This window comes from Pteropus vampyrus, unplaced genomic scaffold (genome assembly GCF_000151845.1).
Source record: "Pteropus vampyrus isolate Shadow unplaced genomic scaffold, Pvam_2.0 Scaffold99, whole genome shotgun sequence".
Lineage (NCBI taxonomy): Eukaryota > Metazoa > Chordata > Mammalia > Chiroptera > Pteropodidae > Pteropus > Pteropus vampyrus.
The window spans coordinates 5,424,891-5,439,214 of NW_011888880.1; the positions used below are offsets into that span (position 1 = coordinate 5,424,891).

The 14,324-nt window shown below is 41.9% G+C and overlaps 1 protein-coding gene across 1 annotated transcript in view; it reads right to left on the reverse strand.

Moving 5' to 3' along the window:
- NCOA2 (nuclear receptor coactivator 2) overlaps nucleotides 1-14,324 on the reverse strand; it is a 163,515-nt gene that overhangs the window by 10,411 nt on the left and 138,780 nt on the right. Inside the window, exons 12-15 of the mRNA XM_023533293.1 lie at nucleotides 12,374-12,580; nucleotides 9,509-9,721; nucleotides 7,166-7,295; nucleotides 905-1,070 (exon numbers count right to left, since the gene is read on the reverse strand). Coding sequence (XP_023389061.1) covers nucleotides 905-1,070; nucleotides 7,166-7,295; nucleotides 9,509-9,721; nucleotides 12,374-12,580 — 716 coding nt within the window. The remainder of the gene's footprint in view (nucleotides 1-904; nucleotides 1,071-7,165; nucleotides 7,296-9,508; nucleotides 9,722-12,373; nucleotides 12,581-14,324) is intronic.

A 14,324-nucleotide genomic window follows, 5' to 3' on the forward strand; every position in this document is an offset into this window, starting at 1 on the left:
GGAAAGCGCTTTTTAGTAACAAGAAATAAAGATGATTCAAGCTGAGAAGAAAGGAGACAGCAGTGGGACTGTGATGGGTTTTTTTCTAGGTTACTCTTCATACAGCAAACCAGGATGGCCTCGCCACACACATTTAGCTGGGTAGCCACATTCAGAAAGTACTGTTATTTCATGAGATGGTCAGGTTATTTATGATATTACCGCTATAAATTACTCTTAAAGTAGAGACTTACTTTAAGTAACCAACTAACTGCCAGGAGGAGGAATGCTAACTAACTAAAGCACACTAAGCTTAGTTAACTTCTTTACATTCCCATTTATGCTCGACTATCCCCCAAATTGTCAAAACAACTAATAAACTACAACTACTTCTAAAATGACTTCACAAAAGTCAAAATAACTACACCCACACAAAGGTCAAAATAACTAATGAACTACAGCTACCTCTAAAATGACTTCTGCTAACGTATGTGCAAAGCATTCTTTTAGCACAAAGGGCGTCCGATCACCAGCCCACAAATCTAAGATTAATATGGTGATCACGGATACTGATGTTTTAGATGAACGGGTTCTGGGTCATCGAGGCAGCAATGTTCCGTCGTCTTTGGTCTCTCTCTCCTTGCCTGTCCCTCCCTGCCATTAGGTGAGCTGGGCTAGAGTTTCTGCCTTTCAACTCAATAACCTAAATTATATGTAAAGCTCATTCTCTGTATTTTCCATTCCTGGGCAAAAGTTTATGTGAGAGTCACAAGGAAGGAGAGAGGAAGAAAGAAAATGGAGCTGGCTTGGGATGAGGGAAACAAGTGTTCTAATAAGCAGACTGCGGATTACCTGTAAGCAAAAGAAAATGGTCATCCTCAGGCCCACGCCACTGCTGGCCCCGCCAGCTTCCCTCCGGGCGTACCTGGCTGACCAGCTCGGGTATTCCCAGAGCTCTATCGATCTCCTCCAGGCCATCGAAATTCCGCAGGGCCAGGTACAGCTGGTCCAGGAGCGCTCCCTCATCACTGGGAGACTCGGCCGCAGGGTGTGGGCACAGCAAGTCATCCGGAGAGCTGCCGAACGGCTGCCTGTAAAGAGACGAACTTCACCTTGGGCCCACGGAAATGCAGGCTGATTAGAGAACATTTTTTTCCCCTTAAAGACAAAAATATCAGTTGACTTCCAGGGCCTTTGTAGTAAAATAGTAAAAACAGCTGGACACAGAACAAAATGACAACCCAAAATGACAGATACAGCTTTTTCAGTGCCTGACACAGGCCAGGCACCAGTCCAGGCATCTGATGTATGATTCTTGTTTTACTGTACCCCGTCCCCACCTGCGAGCCGGCAACGCTGAGGCTGAGAGGCGAAACCATTTGCTGGTGCTCACAAGGTGGACACTGCAAGGCTGGGACTCTAACACAGGGCCACCGAGTGCAGGGTGCATCCGGCCATTTCACTTCCATAAGTCTACACTGAGTCCTCAAGCACGTACGTGCACGCACACACACACGCACGCGCACACCCGTTTGCACTGAAGTCATCCAAGGAAGACAAACTGATAGAAGTCTTATTTCACATGAGGCCATGATGACCTACCTGGGGGAGACTAGAGAACTACAGGCACAAAATCCACATCCATTTTTTTTAACTCAGCTGTCACTAGACTAAACTTGACTGGACTAATAGGAACTTCCTTAGTCATGCATGAACAGGACTTGTAAACATTCACTAAAGCCCTCAAGAAGTGTGCCTCTTAGCCTGCCTGAGTTTGTCGAGGAAAGTAGATCACAAATATGCACATCGTATTTGTTCTTCTATATGAAGTAACAGGTGATAAAACCATAACCCTAAATTCCAAACTCTGTGGTATATAAAAGTCTTCTAATTTAAATTAACTGACCTTCCGCACTCTCTCAGAGTTAACTTTTTAAACACAGCTGCGGACAGATTCACTCCACTTCTGCTACACTTAGAGAGTGGGAAGGAGGAGGACACACGAAAAGCAACAACGAGAAGGAGAAAAACCGCAGGACTGCTTATCACGGAAGCAGAGACAGGAGGAGATTCCCCACAGAAGAGCGGCCAGCATTTGGATGTGGTCAGCTTCATGGAAAACAAAACAAAACAAAACTCAAGTCACAGCCGAGAGTGGGTGTCATCTGTGTGCCAAGTTCTCTTAGGCCTGAGGCCTCATCTCCAAAGATGCTGGTTAAGTGTGGCATCGAGTATTTTGTCTAGATTTATTTCATAATTTTCAACTTTTGTTTCTCCAGAAGCTTTGTTCCTATATAACTACGATCCCTCCCCCGCCATCGACGACCCCCTCCCTCCGTCGACGACAGGCTAAAGTGAAATCTGCTCTCTTCTAACTCAGCACTGCGTGGACCCACACCTGTCAGTCTGGAATCTGACACCCGGCGTCAGAAGGAAGGGGAGGCGCTATTTCCTGTTTGCAAGACAACCTGCCGCAGCAGAGACACAGCCCAACAAACATACCTAATGCAAATACTCATTCACGCTTAAACAATTTCCTAAAAAATCAATGCAGTTCCGTTACATGAGTTTTCCTTTTAATTAAAAAGAAAATCAAACAAATACATGACACAGACTGACAAGTGAAACAGGACCCCCAGGGCTCCCCACTTCGGTCGCGGCCTCCCCGACTCAAGCTGGGACTCAACGCAGTTCCCTTCTGCTCACCTTCCGGCTCTCCTATCACGATGCTGTCGGGTTCCTTGTCCCAAAACACACTTCACTGAGCCGGGCAGCGGTGGAATTCAAGGACACACACACTTTGGTCAAGTTGAACTTGTCTAAACTTAGCGCCCACAACTTCCCTGTGAGGCCCAGCCATCCCAGGCAATTGATCTTTTTTCCAGAAGAGGCCACGCGCACCACAACACGGGGTTATCACTCCCCACTTCCACTCCCGGCTCCGTGGAAGAGTCCACCTGCCTCAGGGCAGGGCTGGATGCATCTCCTTCGCAGCCACTGCGACCAGACTCCTCCCAACGCTAGCTCCACCTGCTGTGCTAAGCTAAACCAATATCAGCAATTATGTTAAAAACGCCGACTTTAGACAGAACCTAGGGAGGATATCTTAAATCTCTGTGTTGGCCTAGGATTTCGACTAGTTCAGTAAGTTATCAGCTGATGAAAATAAAGGGTTCCTGATCTAGCCAGAATATCATACTTTATAATCAGAAAAATACATTGCATTGTGGCTTAGTTTTATACATTTAGACATACAATGAGTTATATCACCTCCCTTAAAGACGTCATAATATGCTTGGCTTGTAGAAAAAAATATTGATTCAGATTTCCAACCTCAATTTTATAAATGGCCACCAAAATAATGAAGAAATTATTTCCTACGTTTTGGGCACTTACAAAATAGTTACAATTTAGATGGTATCTGACAGACATGCCTAACACTAAGAGGAGGATGAAATTCAGAGGAAGGAGGGGTGCACACACACAGGCCCCGGGCTGGTGTAACATGGCAAGCAGTAAACTAGCAGAAGGCAGACCTGTCATCAACGGAAACCTCATTTCTTGAAATCCGCACTTTTATTTATGGACTAGTAGGACACACAGGACGGCAATGAGGGGAGTAAGGGTAATTCCGAGCTCTTGCTTAAGAAATCATACCACTGCCGTCACTTTTCACACGTTATTTTCAAAATTCTGCAAAACAGGAGCAGCTACCACATGATGAGGAACAGTTAACAGAAGAAACTTTACTCAGACAGATTTCCAATGAGAGAAAACCAAACTAACCCAGAAATTTTGAACTTAACATGAAAGCAAGTCTTTAGTGAAAGGCAGCTACTGTATTTCAAGAGAAAATCACTTTTGTAAATCCAACAGAAATCTTTAAAAAAAAAAAAAATCATCTATAAACTGTGGGTTGTATTTTAAATATCTGTTTTTACATACCGGATGAATGAAGGAAAAAAACCACAATGGAACCACAGAAAATGGAAATTCAGCCATCAATAAATGACCACGTGTCTTTTTGAAATGTGTACATAGACTAATGCTGGGTTTGTAAAACATTAAGAACCCTACTCCTAAGTAGGTCGGCAGTAAAAATTAAAAATATTAATGGTGACACTTATAAAGGGGGTTAAAAAAAAGCTCTGCTTTTCTTTCAGAAGAGATTTGGTCAGAACCTTCGTTATCTATCACTCCTGAGTTTCTATGACAATAAGATTACTGCTGTAAATTTCTTCTGAACTGAATTATTTAAAATAAAAGAAGTGTGTGTGTGTGTGTGTGTGTGTGCGTGTGTGTGTGTGTGTGGAGGGGGTAAGTGGCTGGAAAAAGTGAAATGCCTTTCAAAGTGGTGACGATGTTTTGTTTACACAGCTCTTAGACAAAGAAAGCTGACGGACAGTACCCTGCTCTGCCGCCACACAGCAGGGCCAGTGCTGAGTCATGAAACGCACGTGGCAAACCCAACGAGCTTACTCTGGAACTGGACTCACTAAAATCTGGGATTCTTTAAAAAACAAAACAAAACAAAAAAACAGAACTCTCATCTGTTTGGGCAACAGTGAAAATCCTAACTTTGGGCCCGGTTTTCCCTAGAAACGAATCTTTGACATTTCATTCAAAAACAACCATCAGGTGCTGGATTTAATTACTGTACTATATTTTCATCATGTGTGAGTTTCCATGGAAATGGGTGGGTTTTTAACGTGTCAAATAAACATGTAGAAAGACTATAACACACCCCGACACCACAAAATTAGACTCAAAGAGCTGGCAAGACGCAGACAAAGGACGCAGACGAAGCAGGGCGCCTGAGCACGGTGGCAGTGGTCACTCGACGACGCGCCCGCCCCTGCGAGCCAGGGGTGGCAGCTCCTCGGCCGTGGACGCTAGGCCAGAAGGGCCACCAGGCCTGACCGCGGCTCTCCCTGTCGGCTCTCCCACCGCCTCACTCCTACTCAAAGTGCAGGGCGAGGACTGTGGCGCGGGCGTCAGCTGGGGCCTGTGAGAAATGCAGACTCCTGGGCCCCGCCCAGACCTGCCTTTTAATGAGGCCCTGGGGGTGGCTCGCAGGCAGTTGGGTTTGGAAACCTTCATTTCTCCCCCTAAGTGAATGGATCACAGTGGAGAGCACCCTTCCTGCTTCATCTACCTGAAACAGTTATCACGCAGTCCCCTCATCGTCCTTCTCAGTGACATAACCAGCTCCCTACTCTTTCTCACAAATCCTATCGTTGGTCTCATAGTCATCTTCTCATATATATACTTTTAAAACTTCACGGGATCCTCTGAGTCCCTTATTACACCCTTAAGACAGAGGAAGGAAAAGGGGCACTTACACAGCCCCGAGCCGTGCGACGCTGACTGTGACGAACGCGTTACATCTCCGAGTGGAACTCCCTCAGAAACTTGTATTTTTAAAAGAACAAATGAGTAGCTCTGAAAATGTACTGTACCTTAGTGAAATTTCAGAAGCCTTGTTGAGTGTCATCATTTGAGAATTTGATAAGAGAACTACATCACGTTAGACTAGAAAACCCCACGGGATGGCCCGTTCGGTCTGCGCAAGGCCTCTCCGAGCCTCTCACCACAGCTCTTCACGCAGGCGCCTCGAGGCCTCGTCTCTCCAGGCTGGTTTTCTAGGAAGTCTGCTTCCTGGAGAACAACGCTCCAGCCTGCAAGTCCCCACGCCGTCTCTCCCTGCCTTGGGGGCTCTTCGCTCACCCAACCAGCCGAGCAACGCTGTCACCTAGGCCCCAGGGTCACCGTGCAACATCTGCGTCCAGTGCTCTGCTACACGGCAGCGAGATTATGCATGTAACGCACGGGGACGCGCCTCTGCAGGGAACAACAAACTCTCAGAGGCAAACACCAAACCAGCAACGCCGATGAGCTGAAACTTGAGCGTCCCTTAGCCACTGGCGACAGGTGCGCTTTTATCCATAAGCCACAGCGCAGTGGAAGAGCTCCCCTAAGCCTGCTGAGGCCTGAGCTGAGGGCACCCGGAGTGACCCGGTCAGGAGTGACACCCCCCGCACCCTGGCAGAGACCCCCGCAAACTCCCCCTCAAGAAAAGTGTCCTCAACTTCAACTGCAGATGTTTCATTGACTAGGATCAGCTACGACTCACAATGCGAGAGTATCAAAGTCCTCGGGAAAACAGGTCACCACGGGCGAGTCAATCGCTGGATTTGGAATGCCAAGAAATCCAGATATTGACATTACTGAATAAAGAAATTTAGAAAATAATGATGAATGCAATATTTAACCACACGGAGTCACCAAAATGAGCCAACGAAAAGAGGCTATGAAAAATAACCAGAAAAACAACTTTTAGAAATGAACAACATATGCCAAATGCTGAGTAGTACAAATATGTCAACCCACACCTAGACACACTGTAGTGAAGCTACGATGCAGCAAATACAAATTGTTCAAAAGCAATTAGAGAGAAAAGATCACCTACAAGGAAACAAAAATGATTAGACCGATAATCAGAACCAAAGAACTCATTAAAGTTGTTCATATGCCACTTCCTTTTTAAAAAACCTGTTTTCATGGCTTAATGTACAAAGACTGAATTCTCTAGAGTTTGATATTTAAGGCCTTCCATAAATATATTCTTTTACTAATCTTCTCTCTCAGCCAAATCTTGATATTGTCCTTTATTTACTTTTTAACGTGGCAAAATATACATAACATAAAACTAGACGGTTTTGCTACCCTAAACATATTGTGTTGCTTCTGTCATATCCAGTCCTCCGATTAAGCTGCTTTTGCCAGGTGGACTGGCTTCCCGCCATCTCCATCTCCTGAAATTACACCATTTCTCACGACTTTGAAGCCTTTCCCGATCATCCCAGTTGGATGATCTCTTGAAAAATGGTTTATTTCTCTTATGGCATTTATAGTGCCCACTACCTCATATTACAGTTATCAGTGTACATATTTTATTTTCCAAGTAAACTGTAGCTTCCTTAAAGGCATGCCCTAGCTCTAACTGATTTTTGGATTTCCCCCTCCCCAAAACCCCCTGCCCAGTAGATGATACAGTTTGAATACATGAGAAGTGGTCAGGCACCAACTATTCAAAAGGAAAAGACTGACTTCTGGCTTAGGCACATATGAAGAGCTTACAGAACTCATGAAGAACTGCTTGTTGATCTGAGAGCGCAGGACTCACCTGCTCTGGCTGGCAAAAGATGCCTGCTCTATGGGCAGGATGCTGTCAGGCCATGGGGCGGTCTGATTTGGAGGAGCTTGCTGTTGGCTATACTGGGGTCCCCCCATATTCATCTCTAATTCAGATGGCCCTGAAAAAGACAAGAACCCCAAAATCTTACAACTTGTAATCACGAAAGTATCTATTTCTACTATGTAATACAAACTGAAATATCTGGTTTCCAGAAAATGAAAAAGACAGAAGCAGTAATAATTAGGTGAAAATAATAAGACTGAATTTTTGTTCTGATATAGAAATAAAGGCAGTAAATATCAAGGCTAATCGCCTGCTTTAGGGAATATCTACAGCAGCACTTCTAAATCTTTTGCACTCAAGACCCTTTATATTCTTTTTTTTTTTTTTAAAGGCTTTTGTTTATGTGGGTTATACCTTATTGACATTTATTGTTATTGGAAATTGAAAGCGGCAAATAGAAAAGTAATTATTAACTCATTTAAAACCATCATAGTAAACCCACTCACTATATGTTAACACAAACAAGACTTTTTTAAAATGAAAAACAAAACAAAACAAAAAATGTTTTAGTGGCATTATTTTTACAGGTTTGCAAACCATCTGGATTGACAGAAGACAGCCAGAATCTCCTGTCCGCTTCTGCATCCCATACACTGTGACATAACACAGCACGTACCTTCTAGAACTTTGGCCTTGCAGACGCCCCGAGGGGCACTGGCACTTCTGAGAAGTGCTGGTCTGGGCTGCTTGCTCCTGACCCTTACTCACTATAGCTGCTACCCCTTCCGCCAGAGTAGGGGGTGCAGAAGGGGGGCCTAGATGGCTCAGGGGTGCTCATTCTTAGACATCTTTTTAGAGGTTTCAGACTAATAGAAAATATGAGGGTTTAAATGATTTTACTGTTATCATTATCTGTGGACCTATCTTCCATTACAATAGATTTTCTGTTGAGTTCACAGCTTTTTTTGAGTCTATTACATATTGGAGAAATTCAGCTACACAGTAAAGCTCATAGAGCCCTATTTCAAGCTCAAAAGCCAGGTGAGGTGCCCTTCAGTGAAGGTAAATTAAATTTCTAGGTGTAACGAATTTATTATTATGATTTTAAAATGAAGGAATTGATATCTTAAGAATTTCCCAGTTTAATTTTTCATAAGATTCTGGCCATTTTAAGCATTTTTCATGCAAGCCTCAAATGACATGAATTTATGTTTGGGGACCACCCATTAATTAACTCCAAAGTACATTCTCTGTAGGAAGGCATTAGAATGTCGTGTTCCAGAATCGATATGCCAAACTGCACTGAGCAGTTAAGCAGCTAGGGAAGAAAATTCTGCATTATCTTCTCAAAACAACAGTGGCGCCTTTCCGCTAATGATTGAGCTTTTATTCGTGGCACAACATCTAGGTACATGAAAAAGTATATGAACATGAACTTATCTGAGTTATGCTAATGTACGAAATAAGAAGGTTAATATGTCAGTGACTGACAAAATAATCTTGAGTATGAGCTGTGCACACCATTAATTCTTTAAAAAAAGAATGGCTTTACTGAGATATAATTCACACACCATACAATTCACCTGTTTACAAGTGTACAATTCAGTGGGTTTTCTATGTGCAGAATTGTACAACCATCACGACAATCAAGTTCAGAACTTTCTATTTCCCCCAAAAGAAACCCAAAGAGTTACCACTAGAGGTCAGTCCCCATTCCTCCCCAACCCCTAGGCAACCAGTAACACTCTTTCTCTAATAGGTTGGCCTATTCTGGACGTTTCATATGAATGGAGCCATGCAGCAACGTACCAGACCATTAACTTTAACGACATAAATTGTATCCAAACAGAATTCTACTGACCCTCACATTTTACAAGATGTTCAGTAAGACCTGCCTCTCCAGTGAGGACCCCGCAGTCTAGTTTAACAGCCTAGGGCAGTGGCCTAGGAATCTGCATTTTAAGGTCCTGAGATGAATCTGATGATCACCCAGTTAGGAACCACTGCTGTATCACTGAAATACTTCTTTAAAATATCGTATACCTAAGATTTACATTGTGGCACTTAATTCACTGCCCAATTCAGAGCCGAAGTAGATAATTTAATGAAAATAAAATATCATGAAGGTAGTTGATTCTCTCACATAGCTGGAAACCTTTGAGAGTCCATGATTTTACAGAGCTCCGGCCAGACCCCACTTATGGCAACTCGGCGTGGGGGGATGACCTGAACTGCAGACTGGGCGCTTGTCTGGAAAGGCCTACGGAGCGGTGACTCTCGTCTAAGCAAGTATGGAAATTAAAAGTCAAGAGCGCTAGGAGACCTTACCTATACTCATGACCTGAGACTGAAGCATCTGCCTTTGGCCGGGCTGGCTGCTGGGTCTCATGGGCATGCTGGCTGTTGGGTTCCGGATCATACCTCCTTGGATTGGCCGGTTCATGGCACTGGTAGTGGTGGCGCAGGTGACTCTCACGGAACTTTGTGGTGCCCAATCCCCAGATGGCATAGTGGGCCGGGCAGCGTTACTGCCAATCATGCCTGCAGGCAAGCCAAAGAAAACTGAGCTGCAGTGACTGGAAGCATACTCAGCACGCTGAACACCAGATGATCTTACTCTGTACAAGGTAACCATCCAGTAACATGCAGTCAGCCCGACAGCTAACGCCCTCACTGGGACAGACGTGGGCCCTGGCTAAGACATAAGAATTGGCAATTACTACAAAGTTTTTCGCAGCAAGGACTTGCCACTCTTTACAGTTCAGAAAAGCAGTTAAAATTGTTCCCATATGCACTTAGACACAGGTGCTGTGGCGTGTGGATAACCCCAACTTCCTTCCTCAGGAAGTGAATCACATTAGCTGATGATACACACGTCAATGCTTTACTTTCCAAAAGGGAGGTGAGGCTAAGAGGAACAAGGTACAAACTGATAATTATTACTCTAATGACAAACCAAAATCACGGAGAATATCTCGTGAAGCCTATGCCAGACTTTAAATCTTCAAATCCTTTTCTGAGTATCATAATTTGGTAAGCTTCAAAACTGAGCAAGGCAGCCTCTAGAGCATGGAGAAATTACCGGATCTTTCTGCTACACTTCTTTCTAGTCAAAGAAAAGGCATGCCTACTATTTCGGCCGCATTCCTGACTATTCAGACCCAGAATGGGTTAGGACAGAGCTGTAAAAATTCTTTTATGCTGGAGATACTAATAGTGATTTGACCACACAGAACAACAAGAACACAACTCCGGCAAACAGGATCACGAGTCTGCTCCCTTCGGCCTGGCCCCTGAGATGCCGGCAACGGCCAGAGATGTACTAAGACTTGACAGTCTAAGGCTTCTGGAAAAACCCCAAGTGAGGAACTTTCATTTTGAAATGTTTAATGATGGATACATAAAAGTTCTGCTTTCAAACACATGGCTTGCTTTCGTTCACTTTCATGTTTTTAAACGACTGAAAACAGCCTATTCAGTTATGGAGAGCTCATGCTCGGGGGGTGGGTTTTTACTGGTGAGATGAGAATGCACTGCTCTGAGATGACTGAGTGAAGGCTAATTAATTAGATGGAAAGAGAACGATATCAGAGTAAGATACATTTTATAAACCATTTTAAGATTCGGTTTGAGCTATACAAAGATATTATGGGAGAACAGGCATTTTAGTTTTCCAAAAATCTATCATCTAAATAACATAACAAGATTAGAAAAAGTCTAGAAAGCAGAAGGGAAAATCATTCATAATTCAACAATATTAACGCAATTATAACTGGGGTAGCTCTCAGTCTTCTTTTACTTTTCTGAAACAAAGCACAGGTTGGTATGATAATCGCCCGGACACTAGTGATGCCAGACTGGAATACAGGTGTACCCCAAATTCTCCCTTAAGATTCCTGCGAGAACTCAGATCTCCTTGTGTTCTCTAGTAAGAAGCCACTTTTAATAAGTCACTGACTCCTTTTCTATTTTAGAATTTTATATAAATTAATATTTTATTAATATACATCAATACTTTATCTTAAAACTAAAATTAATACGACACTGTTTCTGTGAATATACAAATTAGTGAAGCAGTCAGGTGCTGGCACTTATAATAGGCACCCAATAAATATCTGTTTGTTGAATAAATAAACTATTTTAATACAGCATATCTCATGTTTCCCATAAATTGCTTATCAACAACAGAAAGAAAAAAAAAATCCATCTTTTCTCTTTAAATTAAACTCTTATTTTCAGGTAGCTATCTAAATGGCAAGTGCACACAGGGATTATAAACTGCCAAAAAAAAAAAAAAAAAGAAACAAAAATTAAACACCCACCAATATAAGTTCTTTTTATAACATCCATTCTTTCAACGCCTTTGTCTCTAGAACCTCATTTCGACAAAGGAAGAAAGCTATAAATTGTGAGCTCTTCTTCATTAGCATGCTGCTATCTCTATGAAGCAGGCATTACAGGGTTCAGGGCGTGGTGGCAACAGCGATCAGTGCTGCTGCAGTGATTTCTGGCCCAAATCAGATGGAAGTTTGGGAATACGGGAGCTGCTATGACAGTGACGATCACTTACGAGTGTGCCTGGGCAACGTGGCAGACACCTTAACTTATAGCAGGTCAAGGTCCAAACCAGATCATAGGCAACTTCATCCATCTTCAAAAAGGAGCCCTGGACCCGCAGTTACTATCAGGACAGGCACACTACTGGTTTAAGTCTTTTGTTTTTAATTAATATTTCTCTGAATGAGAATTGTATCATTTATAAGTATCGAAAAAAAAGGTTGGTTGAATTTTAAACTCTCATTCTGAAATTCTCCGAACACAAATCATCAATTAATAGGGAGTTTTGGGATTATCTCGGATTATCACGAAAAGCTAGCAACCACCAATTATTTTACATACACCACTCCAATGTCTAGAACAGTAACTGAAATAGAAGTGAAATAAACCTATGCTATGGCATTAACGATTAGAAACCTTGTGAAAGTAATGATCACAGAAAATAAACAGCCGGCTTACTGGAATGCTCTCCGATGCTTCATGTGCCACTCTCAGGGTGAAAATTTGTAGACTTAAGTTCAAATGTTAGCTTCTAACATAGAAAATTTCACTTGAAAAATTCTACTAGTTGGATGTGGATGAACAGATCATTAAGTTAAGTAACCCAGTAAAGCAGGAGTGCAGTTGAGCCCTTACCTGTGCTACTGCTCCCTAAATTTCCTTGGTTTCCTATCATCCCTTGGTTACCCATCATTCCTGGCTGAGGTATCACTGAGTAGGGACTACTGTTTCTGATTGGTGGGAAGGGTCCAGCACCAGTTGGGCTTTGCAATGTGATGTCAAGTGGTAAATTCTGGTTTGGCAATAATCTGCCCAGTTGCCCTGGTCGTGGGTTATTAAAAGCTAAGGAGAAAACAAATGAAAATTAAAGGTTAATATAGGATAATGGAAAAGAATAGTAATAGAAGTAGTGTTTAGGGAAAATATCACCTGTAAAATAGCAAAGATGCACATCAGGGAACAAGTGCCCACATAAAAGACAAATCCAGACAAAAACATATGCAGAGCCAGAAAAATGCAGACCCGTAATTTAATCAACGGGCCTCTAGTTTAATTATTAACATTCTTGCAAAAAAAAAGAAAACACATCTATTGGTTACCATTTTTTCTCCCCAACACTCATTTCTAATATGCAATCGTATTTGCTAAGTAAACCACTAATGTGGTTTTCTTCATATGTTATATTATTTGAATTTAGGAGTACTGTTTTGTCACAGCTATGAAGCTATAAACATCTCCTGCATCGAGCAGCAAACACAGAAACATGTGGTTTGAATGTTAGATCATCATGTCTTTTTTTTTTTTTTCTTTTAAGAGCATCGTATCTTAACCAGACTTTCCTAGGAGAATTAGGTTAGAAATATCTACTTTCATTGGAAGTTAAAATCTTTAAGTGTGAATTCTGTTACCTGAAGTAATTATTAAAGCTTTTGGGCCCTGTTTAATGTTTTAAATACAGCTTTTTAAAATTCCATTTAGATTTGAAATGATTCTTATGGTCAGTTCACAAGAATTTATTGTGTAATAACCACTATATCAGTGTACTATACTATCACATAGACAGCCACTAATTTAATATCAATGCTATTAAATTTTAAAAGTACAAAAAAAAGTACAAAAAAAGTATATTATAAATTACAACTTACAGCGCTAATTCCTTAAATAAAATTGAGTACTTTACTTTCTCTGAATTATATAAACATAGTATGAAATAAATCATTTAAAGGGAAAGGTTCTTAACAGTAACAAAATATTTAGAAGAATCAGAGCTTGGAATAGAAATTATGTTCATGACTGACCATAACTTCCGAATCAGAGTTAGTTGTGTGGTTACCAAAATCGATAATCTGAAAACTCTTAGGAGGTGCAGGTAGAGGAGAAACAACATGTTCACACACAGGCTGCCCTTCGTTAATTCCTCTGGTTAGGGTTCAGCTGAACCCCCGTGGCCCATAGTAACCCTCCACACCCCAAGAAACAGGCAGGTCTGAGAGGTAATGGCAAAAATTCTACTTTGTTTCACCCTTTTCGGAATGATCAGAAATTAGTTGAGAAAAGATCTAGTAATTAAAGCTATTTTGTGATTTGGTTGATTGTTGCCATTTCTGGTTTGAAACCAACGCTAAGCTTTGGGTCAAAACGTATTCGAAGAAGGAAAAAAAATTATTCTGTTCACCAAGTTAATGCTAGAGATTATCTGTCTTTCTATAAATTACGTTCCTGGAACAGGACAAATGTTTTCTTCCATTCGAGTTCCTGGACGCCGTCAGGCAACTATCGAATCTGTAAACTAAGTGCTGGTAGGGAAAGAGGAGTTCATCTTAAACCTCTGAAGTCAAGCTTTACACCGAACTAACGACACAGAATGCAGCTAGAGAACATGTACGTGACAGAGCTCCATGTAAAACTGGTGTTAACATGAGGATTCTTAAGAAGCAGGACAAGATATTTTAAACATATGTGTCCCTTTCACGTACAAGGATTAAATATTTCAAGACTTCTTTAAATAGTATTTTATTCCTAAAAAGTGAGCATAACTTTCTAATTTTTTATATTTTCAGTATTCAGTTACATATCAAAACACAAA